Here is a 14,388-nt window from a genome sequence, read left to right on the forward strand (position 1 = left end):
GTTAACTGAACCATATGTGTAATTTTATTCGTATGATCTAGTTATCCGATGGAAGCCGTGGCCTATATGCATACAGTGTACAGTATTCAAAAGTAAATCGAACTCCTTGTTATATGTTGAGCAAAGTAAAGAAATGCATAAGGAGGCCAACGGGATTTCACCAAAAGATCTATTTCCATACACCAGGAAGCCTGAGCAAAAATGGAGCCCAGCAGAATATTTTTTACTATCCCAATGGGATGAAGGTTCCAGGTTGTAGGCTGGGAAGGTGTACTGGGTACTTTGCTGCAGCAGAACATAAAAAAGCACCTTTATTGAAAAATTAGATTTCAGCAAAAACTATCTTCAAGTAACTGCAAAAGTACAATTTGATGAAAAGCAATTTTTTTCATTTAGATTTGCAGTCATCACAACTTACCCAGAACACAATGTGACAGTGCTAAACTTTGTCAGAACCTCTTTTGAAATCGGCACTTGTTACTTCTACATGTGCTAGATGTTTGTGTATTTACATACAGTGTTCAAAGACTGAACAGGTGATTTTGTTCACAAATAATGTTTGTATTGCTTAGTAGTAGTAGTAGTCACAGTTTAATGGAATAAATTTCAAGGGGTTCTTGAGTTATGTAACTGGTCTGTTTCATTTATCAAAGATTAAAATTTTTCATGGACATGTCACAGAATAATAAAGGAAATATTTGATGTGATAATTCATACTTTTGGATGTTTTATTTAGTTAGGTAACTTCATTACCATTGGTTCTTGCATGTACATATTGATGTCACTTTAATGGTTTTCTGTACGAATTCCACAGTAAGTGCTAATACTTACTCCACAACTCTATTGTTGTGATAACACTTCACTTTGAAAAATATTTTTTTCACATTATTCCCTCTTTTCACATATAAAATTTATAAACCCGTTTTGTCTTTTACATGTCCACAGATGGTAGCTATTGATGTCTTAAAAGATTACTTTCATAACTGAGTCAGTATGAGTAAAACTTCACAGGGAAAGGGTGAGGTAGCAGGTACAGAAATGTCAGCCACAGGAAGTTCAAAGTGTGTACCATGTTGCCATTAAATTTTATTAGTACTGGGGGCTGATACTTAAAGCAATGCTATTAAAGATATTTGGTGTTATTGTTGGCACTGTAAAGACAGAGAAAGCTATTAATGTTTCTGTTCATGTAAAACATCCAGCAGGTATGTTAATCCACTGTGTAGATGTATTTAAATGCATATTTCTATGTGATACTGAAAGGAGAAGGCAGATGTGTGCTAGTTAAGTTGCAATCAGTGTAATGGTTAATTTGAGTGAAAGATAGTTAGTTTCTATCCCCATCTGCACAGGCTAATCTTCAACAGTCAGTGTAGCTTATAGATTTTCTGAAAGATTCATGTGTTAAATGATTGAATAAAATAAAATTATGAGATAAAGCTGCTCTTCCGTTAAATTAGATATTGATACTTTTCCTGTGTGCAGAACTGTTTATAAATTGGCTTTAAGTTTTCTTTGTGTTCGTCAGTTGCACTGAACGTGGTGCAGCTATATTGCAATGAATCATGTGGTGCTGCAATAAAGTGGTAGATTTTTAAAATTGCAAAACCCTTGATCCAAAATCCCTCTTTTGCCATCCTAATTTGGTTTACTATGGCCTCTACAATGATGCCACCTGAGTGTGGTACACAGTGAAAAGACGATGATGGTCTTCTATGCAACAGAATTTCGACAAAGTACTAGGCCCTTTGCTCTTACCATTTGTAGGTGTTTGTTCGTCCTCACTGAAAAATGAATGTAACTCATTATGAAGTTTAAAAGAATTTTTAATATAAACTATTTAATTCTGTTTTGTATAGAGGCCTGAAAAGTGTAAACTGTTGCTTCTGCATGTCAGTTAATAAAGAGGAACTTGAAGAAATGACAGAATAGGTTCATGAAGAGAAATTGTAATGGTTTACTTGCTCATTGTGATAAATAACATTATTGAAGTGTATTGTGAAAACATATGGCACTGTTTGCACAAATTGTACCACCATGAAGGAATCTTCAAGAATTAAAATCATTAAATTTGTGGGACGTAGTGAAAAAATAAACTACACTGAACAACATAACAGCTTCACATTTTTAAAATACTGTGGAGACAACACTTGAACTAATCACTGGTGTGAAAGAGACAGAGAATGAATCTGTATTCTGTGTGAATGACTAGACTGGGGGGAAATTCTAGTATTTACAAGTTTATTGAGTCTTAAACATTCATTACAACATGTAGAGGAGTGGTGTTCCATCGAAATACTGCTCCAGATGGTGTCCCAACTTTCATGCTGGACATTGATTGGATCTGACACTTGAAAAATTAACCTCTGTAATATCTTACCTGTACTTGGCCATCTCTCTGATCAATAATAGAAAGCAATACTTGATAAGGAATATTGTTATAGATTAGTGTTAAGTTGGTTCTTATTAATTATAGCTAGGGGTTGGATGTTGTGGGTATTCTACCCATCTTTTATGACCGCTGAAACATGAATTGTGAATATAGGTGTCAACAAAACTGTAGCTAGTATTGACCCAGTACTTGAAATGAAGCTCTACTGTCACTGGCTTGTAGATGATATGTGTCTGACATCACAGGTTTTGCTCTCTTAGTGTATGTTAGGTGCAGTATGTTTTCACGTGCATTATTTTGGTAGCCAGAATCATCATTTCACACTGCAATGCACTGAAAGCTGTTTTGGAAGTTCATGAGACAGAAGCTGCATCAAACAATGTAGTAATTCTACACCAGTAAAGGCTGCAGTTTCATGTTGGAGCAAACCATGTTCGGAAGGCTTACTATTTGCCTGCTACAGTAACATGACCACGTGGTAATTCTGGAATCAATTGTATATGAACATTTTTATGGGATATTTCTCATTGCCAGGAAATGTTGCAGACTGTTACCTTTTATGATTCAGAAGGCACTCCTCAGACCATGTACATGATATGTAATATTAAATTCACACACACTGTTCCCTGCCTATAAAGTCCTTCGAGATTGATACCATGCAGTATTTTATCCCCTATCAGACTTCTTAAGTAATAATGAAGTGTAAATCTAACTTACAGTGAATGAATAAAGTGAACTCATTTTTAAAATACTTGAGTTTCAGGCTAAATAAATTATTGCATTTTTAAAAAGGTAGGGGATGAGACCATACACATACTGAACATCATTTTGAAGAGACTTGCATCCACGTTTTAGGTGGAGTGGCTGTCCTGGAAATGACAGTGTAATAGAATTGTTCAGTGGATCATATTAGAAAATTACATATAATTTAACCTTTTCATACCTATGCTGCATAAAAAGAAGACTACGACCAGTCTTTCATTAATTTTCAGTATGTGGAAATTGAAATAATAATACACTCAAAAATTTTGTGTGTATATTTGTGACTGTAAAAGTCATAAATTAATCAATAGTATATGCTTGTGTGTGAGCATTGATAAGTACTAATTTATAAATAACAATGAATTGTATATGTCCAGCTGTTGCTGTTTGGCAAAATAGTATTCTTTCTGTACCCAACAGCTGGTTGAGATTTTGAGACTTCCATATGGACCACAGTGTTTTTTCTATTGTATGCCTTCACACATATTATTCTAGTGTCAAACAAGTAATTTTGAGTGTGCAGTAAAGATAAGATTTTGAGGTTTTGCTGAAGGGCATTTAGCATTCTCTCAATTAACTGTTATTTATATTTACACTGTAATATCCATTCTTTACTTTCATTTTTGTGTTGTTAGTGTCTGTCTTCTACTCATGTACTGGGGAGGCAGCACTTGCCATTTCACGTAGCCTCTGTATCTCAAACTGAAAATAGCTTCTTTGAATTGGAGGTCAGGATATATATATAAAAAAAAATCATGCAATAACTGTGTATTATTGTGGGTGAAATGCATCTGGTTGTTTTCCCTTTCTTTTCTGTATTTTGTGACAGCTCTGGTAACATTGTGTTGCATATTATTTTATTTGTAGATATTCACTACATTCCACAGTGGTGAACTGCCCAAAAGTAAAGATAAGGAAAAGGTTTCACACAATATTTGCTTAATTTACTCTTCTGCTGTACGAAATTTTCTCATACGACATCCATCTTTTGCTTAATTAGTTATGTAAATGGAACTGTAGTTTCCTGATTGACTCATATTATACTTAGGTGCTAACTTGTGCATAGTACATTCTTAAAGATGTTTGAAATTACAGGTTATTAATTATGGCGCTGTGGAAGAAGTTATTGGACTGCTGGAAAACACTCCAGTTACAAAGGAGGTGCTTGAGGTAAGATGTAGTAGTAGTTCATGGTTATTTCATTGAATATTTAATATCAGTTAGTGTTCAGTGGAATGTACACGTTTATCTTTTAGTGCTATCATTATATGCCGGCCGAAGTGGCCGTGCGGTTAAAGGCGCTGCAGTCTGGAACCGCAAGACCGCTACGGTCGCAGGTTCGAATCCTGCCTCGGGCATGGATGTTTGTGATGTCCTTAGGTTAGTTAGGTTTAACTAGTTCTAAGTTCTAGGGGACTAATGACCTCAGCAGTTGAGTCCCATAGTGCTCAGAGCCATTTGAACCATTTTGCTATCATTATCTATAACACAGTGTCATTGTAATAATTATAGGAGACTGCTGTGGAGAGTTTACCCTTTTTCCATTCCTTTGTGAATGCAAATATTTCATAGCTGATTGAATAATTCTACTACAGGTCTCTATTTATGAGAATTGTGCTGCATTTGGGATATTTCAACACTTCAGTGTGTAGGGTATCTAAGTAATCATAGTTTCAAAAATTACATAAGTGTGTATGAATTATCTGTTAAAAAATAGAGCAAAGTCTACCATTGGATAAGTAGAATGCCATTTTTAATAGCAATTACGTGTTCATATTCCGTGGTTTGCTTTGAACCTGTTATTTCATATGGGTAATTACAGAATGTATCATCAAACAGAAGTTGTACATTTTACCCAATGAAGGTTGCCATTGAAGTACTTGCTTATGTAGAATGTAATTTGTATGTTAAGAAAACACACACAAAAACCAAGTAATATTGACATCGGTGGGTTATGGAGAAATAGATGGAATGTGGGCTGGTTAGAGGGAGAAATAGGACAGCAGGGGATTAGAAAGATCAAGCTGGTGTGTAACATGTGCTTGCAGATAGCAGTTTCAGTACCATATTCATCTGAGAAAGTTACGTTCTTGTATATGTGTCCTCCTCGGTGCTCTCTGCAAGAACAGAACAAGATGCAAAGTCATGCTGAAAGAGGTTATTGAGAATGTACCTTAACTTGATTGATATTTCATTAGATCATCTTTGGAGAGCATATTGTAACCCTTGTAAGATTCATCAAGAGGAAGACCAGCCAGTTGTATACAAAGAGCTTACCCCCATGAACTTGATAGAATTAGGATGACTTCTCCTTGCTGGACACTATTCTTTAATTTAATTGTTATTTTATTTGCTTTATTTTATGCCACTGGATGTTTGTGAATGATACCTGATCATAGAAAATGATGTTATACACATAACTTATTTATCGAAAAACAAAGTGAGGTGGTCCAGCGATGTGGAATAGGACTTATGTTTGGGGGATGACTGTTAAAATCCCTCTCTCACTATCCAGATTTAGGATTCATGGTTTCTCTAAATAACACATGCCAGATGACTGGATGGTACCATCAGAAAGCATGTGGCTGGTTTTCTTCCCTGTCTTGCTCCAATCTGATTTTGACCTCTGTCTGTAACGAGTGTATTGTCAACAGGAGATTATGCTATATCTTCCTTCCTCTTTGTTAAAAGAAAAATGACAATGTGTTCAGATATAAAATGCAAAACTGGCAACAAACATTCTGCTTTGAATTACTGATTGACTAAACACACTGTTTGTGGATAGATATTACAGGTATCAGGAATTTTTCATGAGCAGTCAAGGTCCAACATGGGATTGTTCAGATCTTTGTGTGTGTTGCAAGAAAGAAACTACTCTAAGCAAGGAAGCTGTTATGCCAGCAGTTTCTTATGATTATGATTATGATGATGATGATGACTAGTCTCCTAGCAAGTAAACAATCTTTATAAAATCATCTTAACACACTTCGGGGTACAAAATAACCCATGGCACCCAGTGTGCACACGGTTGGACATGGCCTTTTTTTCCCCCTTTGAGAACTTGCACAAATGTATCGATTCTGATTAACAATACTCTTATCTGGTTAGCATACAGTGTAAGTTGAGACATTTCTGTTGACTGCAGCTTCTTTCACAGCCTGCAGATCACAACAGGCTGAACCTTGAGACATGTTGCATTATAATGTCTTTGCCGTACTTCCAGTCTTTCAGCTTTGTACCAATTCATAGGAAAGAAGTAACTTGGTAGTCCATTTTGAATATATGTGCACAACAGAAGTGATGTAATAAGTGTTCAAGAACTGCAATGGCCAATGTGCATATATTTTCTGTTAGTTTGCTTTTCCTGTTTCTTTATTTGTATCACACAATGTAGAAGAGCCCATTAGTTTCACAAGAGATAAAAGGCATTGTGCGAATTGGGTAAAGCACATTTCTAGCTGTAGTAGTGTTTTATTGTGTTCTTTGTCTACCGTAGAAGTTATTTCAGGCCATTGCTTAGCTACAGGAGGTGAAATTTCAGTACTGCTGATACACATAGAAAAGTTCATACAATCCTAGCTTGTAGAACTAATTATTTCTTGTTCTGGGAGGAAAGAGGGGTAAGTTGGGGAAGGTTGAAAAGGATCAGGATGACATTTAGATCCCAGAATGAGAGATGCCTACTTGTTGTGAGGTCAAGAGGAGACCACACTACATACCCCACACTTCTCACATAGGAAGGAACTGTTAATGCCAAAAGCTATGATAGTGTGTGTATGAATGAATGTATGTGTGTATGTATGTATGTATGTCGGTCGGCAGCACTTAAATTTCATCTCTTGAAGGTAAGTATTGGCCAGCAATTCTATGTCATAATTTTATTGTTTTCTCAAGTGAATTTACCTTTTACACAACACAGAATTAATTCAGATAAGTTTGTAAAATGGACAACTTCTAGTAAGACCTTCCTGAGAAATTTGTTATTTAAAAAGTATTGAGGGAACAAAATGGCTGATCAAAGCACAAAAATGAAATTATCATTGTGGGCATGTTGTTTTCTGATACCAAATTATTTGTAGATGTAACGGGGCATGCTGAAAAATAATGCCTCGTAATTTTTTATTCTCTTCTCAATATCAGTTGAGGTATTACACATCATGCATATTACTTGGTTGACTTTTCAGCTTCACTGATGGAAGGTGCAACCCTCTGCCGCTAGAGGACTTCAAATTGTAGGATGTAACATGACGATGTGTAACATAACTATGCCAGTGCACAAAAAACTGCTTGCTGTAATTTAGTTTCTAAACACAGAAAAGTTGGCTCCAATTGAAATCCGTAGAAGAAAGAAAGCTGTGTATAGTGATCATTGTATTGACATCAGTAATGAGTGATGTTGGGTTGTTCGTGCTCATAAAGAAGACAACGGTGGTGCTAATCTCAATGTGTGTGACAGAGCACGAAGTGGATGACCGGACAGGATCACCGACACCAAATAAGTTCAAGGCCATGCCATTGGTAGGCAATGTCATGCTCACAGTGTTGTGGGATTTTCAAGGTGTAGTGTATTCGGAATTCATGCCTATAGGGATCACCATCAATTCTGCAAGGTATCATGAGTCACTCAGAAAACTGAAAGCACAAATTCGAACAGTTCATCCACACATGGAACACCCTCTCCTTCAACAAAATACCAGAACACACACGAGTGCTGAGACATATGCAACGGTCCATTGCCTTGGGTTCAGTGTCATCAGTCATCTTCCATGTAGTACCAACTTGACCCCATCTGATCTTCATATGTTTCCAAAATTTAAACAACACCTTCAAGGACCTCACATAGGTAGTTGTGGAGTGGTGCAAGCAGAGTTGAGGTTGTGGGTCAGTCAACCAAGTCAAACATTCTACCGTGACAATATCAACAGACTAGTCTGTTATTGGGAAAAATGTGTTTGTTGGTCAAGTGACTATGTTGAGAAGTAAATAGGTAGCCATGACGAATAAAGTGTATTTTACATAAAAAGCTAAAGAGTTTTCACGTTCAAAGTGTTGAGGCATTCCTTTTCAGTATCTCTCCATATTTTAAAGCATTAGTGAGTTCAGCATTGAAAATGTTGTGTGTGTACTTTTTGTTTAATGTGCATGAAAATTTTGGAAACTAGAGCTATAATGGCTAGAAAAAACATGGGGTAAACATGATGTCAGAAAAGCAATGTAGTTAACTGATTCCGAGAACACATAAGTAAATAATATAAGAAACTAATGAAGTAATTTACTTTATAACTGCTACATTTTAAAATAGTTTGTGAATTAATATAATAAGTTTTCTTTTGGTAACAGACTGAATACTAACTGCAAGGTACATCACATTTTGCAAATACTTAAAGATAAATGGTTTTCAAATATCGTACAGTTCATCATATAAAAACAAATTGCTGGTAAATAGCTGAAAAATTATTTTCAGGTCAGTGACTAGAAATTTTCTCGTAGTTCATAAATCTTAGGCCTAATTTACCTTGGTGTGTCTTTTCAGACTGCCCATAATTATCGTGAAGTTCCACACCTGCTGTAGTTTATCATAGTGGCTTTAGACTAAGCAGTTAAATTGATATGGAAGATTTCATAATACACTCAAATTTTGAACACAGTTTTATTATTTAAAACTAAAACTAAGGCTTCTGTACTTCAACAGTGCAGAGTAAGGAGAGAGATACAAATTGTCCTAAAGAATAAATTGCTGTGCTAACTAAATTTGAAAACACTGTTTTAGGGTAATGGAGAACAACTAGAAACATTTAATATGATCAAATTGACCATAAACCAATAATATTTGGATCTAATATTGCTTGTTGCAAAGAGAAATCGGGAAAAATAAATAGTTTCAAAATCTGATGTCACAAATACACATCACATGAAATCAATGTAGATGTTACAGCAAAATTTTATTCATGCATGTCTTAGAAATGGCCAGTCTCTTTAGAACTGTGATATTACTCAAGTGCCAAAATGGAAGACTGTAAGAGAAAACAATATTCCGTAGGCAATAAGATGATGACTAAAGGAGTCATAAAAGTGCTTTACAAATTTCAAGAGGACAACATAGAAAAAAGGCATTGTTTCTCTGAAAGGAGTCAAGAAACAAATCATTATCTGCTGATACATGATACAGAGATGTCATTACAGTAAAATTACAATTTTGGCTTATACTGAAACATGTAAGCGCTCTTTCATATTTATTGATGGATGGAATTGGCATTGGAAAGAGGGAGGCATCAATATTGAGGAGCAGCTGCTGAATGAATGTGCAGTATATACTTTAAGGTCATGTGCAGATGCAAAACAGGTTGATGACCCACTGTCAACAACAGTTTGGCTCATCAGTGGATATGTAAAGATAATTTGTTATCTGCTTAATTGTAGCTGAGGCTAAGAGAAAGCAACAGATGGGAAAAATCTCTTTCTGTGGATACTTTACAGTCATCTCGGTTTCTGCAACAGCTTCCTAACAGGATATTGTAACCCAAAGAGATATGTGACTGATGAAAACACTTCATAAACAGTTAACAAAAGTAATTGATTCACATCTCAAAAAAAGGGACCATACTTTTTCATGTCCTGTGTGTAGGCATCTAAGCAAACTCCGGACAAGAGTCTTGAGGTGCACAAACATATTCACAGTAATAGCAAATGAGCTGTCTGAGTTGAAAGTTAAGTTGCAGGAAAAAAATGAGATTCAGCTGCGGTTGTTATGTTCTGTTCATTACAAATAAATTAATTTTTGGTTTAGTGAAAGCTGTCAGGTTGTACTAACTAAACAAATTTTTGGTGATAGCGTTATTCTACATCTACATTTATACTCCGCAAGCCACCCAACGGTGTGTGGCGGAGGGCACTTTACGTGCCACTGTCATTACCTCCCTTTCCTGTTCCAGTCGCGTATGGTTCGCGGGAAGAACGACTGTCTGAAAGCCTCCGTGCGCGCTCTAATCTCTCTAATTTTACATTCGTGATCTCCTCGGGAGGTATAAGTAGGGGGAAGCAATATATTCGATACCTCATCCAGAAACGCACCCTCTCGAAACCTGGCGAGCAAGCTACACCGCGATGCAGAGCGCCTCTCTTGCAGAGTCTGCCACTTGAGTTTATTAAACATCTCCGTAACGCTATCACGGTTACCAAATAACCCTGTGACGAAACGCGCCGCTCTTCTTTGGATCTTCTCTATCTCCTCCGTCAAACCGATCTGGTACGGATCCCACACTGATGAGCAATACTCAAGTATAGGTCGAACGAGTGTTTTGTAAGCCACCTCCTTTGTTGATGGACTACATTTTCTAAGCACTCTCCCAATGAATCTCAACCTGGTACCCGCCTTACCAACAATTAATTTTATATGATCATTCCACTTCAAATCATTCCGCATGCATACTCCCAGATATTTTACAGAAGTAACTGCTACCAGTGTTTGTTCCGCTATCATATAATCATACAATAAAGGATCCTTCTTTCTATGTATTCGCAATACATTACATTTGCCTATGTTAAGGGTCAGTTGCCACTCCCTGCACCAAGTGCCTATCCGCTGCAGATCCTCCTGCATTTCGCTACAATTTTCTAATGCTGCAACTTCTCTGTATGCTACAGCATCATCCGCGAAAAGCCGCATGGAACTTCCGACACTATCTACTAGGTCATTTATATATATTGTGAAAAGCAATGGTCCCATAACACTCCCCTGTGGCACGCCAGAGGTTACTTTAACGTCTGTAGACGTCTCTCCATTGATAACAACATGCTGTGTTCTGTTTGCTAAAAACTCTTCAATCCAGCCACACAGCTGGTCTGATATTCCGTAGGCTCTTACTTTGTTTATCAGGCGACAGTGCGGAACTGTATCGATCGCCTTCCGGAAGTCAAGAAAAATAGCATCTACCTGGGAGCCTGTATCTAATATTTTCTGGGTCTCATGAACAAATAAAGCGAGTTGGGTCTCACACGATCGCTGTTTCCGGAATCCATTTTGATTCCTACACAGTAGATTCTGGGTTTCCAAAAACGACATGCTACTCGAGCAAAAAACATGTTCTAAAATTCTACAACAGATAGACGTCAGAGATATAGGTCTATAGTTTTGCGCATCTGCTCGACGACCCTTCTTGAAGACTGGGACTATCTGTGCTCTTTTCCAATCATTTGGAACCGTCCGTTCCTCTAGAGACTTGCGGTACACGGCTGTTAGAAGGGGGGCAAGTTCTTTCGCGTACTCTGTGTAGAATCGAATTGGTATCCCGTCAGGTCCAGTGGACTTTCCTCTATTGAGTGATTCCAGTTGCTTTTCTATTCCTTGGACACTTATTTCGATGTCAGCCATTTTTTCGTTTGTGCGAGGATTTAGAGAAGGAACTGCAGTGCGGTCTTCCTCTGTGAAACAGCTTTGGAAAAAGGTGTTTAGTATTCTTCTATCAGTTGGGTGGACACATCAGTGTATTCTGCAGGTTTCATTACTAAATGACTTACCACCTTATACGTTTACAATTCTGAGAGAGATAAAATAAAATTTGCCTACCAGAGAATAATGATGATGGTGTGCTTCATATATTCATTTCCACCAAGTCGTGAAATAGCTCCCCAAGGGTCTTAAATTTATCAGAAGGGACATATTTTAATACATAACATTTTATTAATTCAACAGACCAAATATTAAACTTATGGAAGAATATATTTACCAGCATTTCAGGGAGGCTAATATGTAGTTTAAGATAGGTCCAAAGATAAGAGATGAAATTGTTGTACCTTTTTAGACTATTGTTGGACAGGACTGCAGTGCTGGTAATTTCGCACCGCATTTACAAAACACTAAATACAAGGTGTTTGCTTTCTTTGTATGTGATTGCTATTTTTTACAGTTAAAGCACACTAGAGGCAAAAATGTGTACAAATTTCTGCATAAATAATGTGTAGTTGGACATTTTCATCGGTATCATCATTCTTGCTAACAATCAATCCGGAAATAAATAAATTACATAAACTGTTTATGTATTTAATTCCACTTCCTTGTTCAAAATTTTTAAGTGACATATCAATAACATTCCAAAGAAAAATTACAGATAACACATATTATACATACACTTCTCACTAAAGACACTTAAACTGTGTGAATAAGGCTATGGTATCCATTGAGTAACTATTCATATTCTACATTATAGATAAAATATTTCTCCGTGTAACTAGAACAACACGTTATTTTACTTTTTGAAAAGTTACTTAAATAAAAAGTAACAAGAAAATTGCAAATTCTCCTATTTTCATGTATCAGTTTAAAAGTAGCATGTGAATGATAGCTTCTGGTAAGCCTTTGTGAAATTTCATAAGAAAACATTAGCACTTGAAAATTGTATTAATCTTTAATTGGACACACACAGAAATATTATGAAGAAAAATATATTAAGTTACTGAAATTGGATGTGTATGGTCATGTGAACAATTTTACATGTATTTTTTAAAAAGTACAGTATGTTGCCTGTAAGCATCCTAGTGCATATCATAAGAAGAGGTGTTACAATATGAAATACTATACTGAAAAAATGGTTGCATTTTACACTATTTCTTGTCACATGTCTTAAAACAATTCCTTTTTTCTGCTAAGCACAAAACAATTCCATGTTTTCCACCCCTGAGGGCAAAGCCTATAGCTTTCCTTTGGCCCATACTCCGGCCAGTGATCAAAACTGTCATATTGTGCATAATTCACTGGCACAGGAACTGATGTTTTCTTCCTTTTCTAGACTGGTTGTCAATCCAGTGATGGCCTGACAGGTTACCTCTTCCCAGAAAACACGTCTGTGAGGGTGTACTGAAAGGCAATGTCTTCAAATTTTTATGTGGAAACTGTTCAGTCTTTAAATAAAACAACTATTATCAACATTCTACATCTTTATTCTTCATGTCTACACATTTATTTTTTGAGAGTCATCCTGCTGACGAACACATTTGTCCCAATGAGAGACTAGCTTAGTCCATTAAATTTTGGGTGCAAATAAAATTTCCTCCACTGATATTTCGGCTGCATATCATCCGGCCATCCTCGGAGTGCATCACAAGACTAACAACAAGAGACAGCTATTGACTGGTCATAAATTAGCTCCCAGAGATGAGGGGGAAGGAGGGCGCTTCCCATAGCAACGCCATCAATCTGTTCGAAAAATTCACCATTAAACTGAAAAGACGATGATAAAACCGCATGTTCAGATAAAGCTGTAATGTTCTTACAAAATGTTAACTGATGAGAGAGTCCTTTAAAGGTACCTTGGTATATAATGATACCACGTCAAAACTAAGAAGCACATCCATACTATTTAACCTGAAATTGCCAAGTCTCTGAATAAAATCATAGAATTAAGAATGTGGTGACTACATTTTCCTACCAATGATTTTAATAAGCAAGCTAGATATTTGGCAGAAAAATACATTGGTGAACCAATAGTGCTCATTATAGGTCTCATAGACAACTGCTCTAGTCGCTCATCCTTATCCATCTTGCGAACTTTAGGAAGCCCATAAAATCTCTGTGGTACTGCACCTCGCACTTTCTGGGAAGCACCCTCTCCCTCTGTAGCTAATTTATTCATGGAGGACTTAGAGGACAAGGCACAGGATTCGGCATGTTTTAAACCAACGGTCTTCGGAGGTATGTGGACACATTTGTGGTATGACCACACCGGATGGATGAATTACATAGATTTCTTGAGCATTTGAATTCTATCCATGCTAGTATCAAATTTACTGTGGAAATAGAAAAAGACAGCTGCCTCCCCTCTTAGGATGTTGTTGTTCACCGTTTCTCGTAACAAACGTTTTGGAAACAGATGAAAATTGGATGGGGCCATGTCAGACTCCATGGAGGATGATTGATGACAATGAACACAAAGCATTGGGTGGTTGCAGATGTCGCAGTGCTTGTGTGTTGTCTGGCACTGTCGTGCTAAAGGGAAGGTGCTCCATGTCAGGATGAACTCTTCTAATTTGAAACCTGACTACAGCACACTGTCTCTCATGCTCTAGCATAGCTATGTTATACATCGCCATGTTACGTGGTACAATTCAGTGCCCTCTAGTAACACAGGGTTGCAAATATTTAGACAGTAAGAATAAAGACGTAGAATGCTAATAAAGTTTGTTTTATTTTTTTTTTTTTTTTTAAATGAAGAGTTTTCTCATAAAAAATTTGGAGGCAT

At 36.7% G+C, this 14,388-nt stretch overlaps 1 protein-coding gene across 3 annotated transcripts in view; it reads left to right on the plus strand.

Moving 5' to 3' along the window:
• The window catches only part of LOC126469686 (uncharacterized), a 49,166-nt gene that overhangs the window by 1,051 nt on the left and 33,727 nt on the right, over positions 1-14,388 (plus strand). For all 3 annotated transcript variants that reach the window (XM_050096840.1, XM_050096841.1, XM_050096843.1), the window contains exon 2: positions 4,250-4,324. In XM_050096840.1, coding sequence (XP_049952797.1) covers positions 4,250-4,324 — 75 coding nt within the window. The remainder of the gene's footprint in view (positions 1-4,249; positions 4,325-14,388) is intronic.

Source organism: Schistocerca serialis, chromosome 3 (genome assembly GCF_023864345.2).
Source record: "Schistocerca serialis cubense isolate TAMUIC-IGC-003099 chromosome 3, iqSchSeri2.2, whole genome shotgun sequence".
Lineage (NCBI taxonomy): Eukaryota > Metazoa > Arthropoda > Insecta > Orthoptera > Acrididae > Schistocerca > Schistocerca serialis.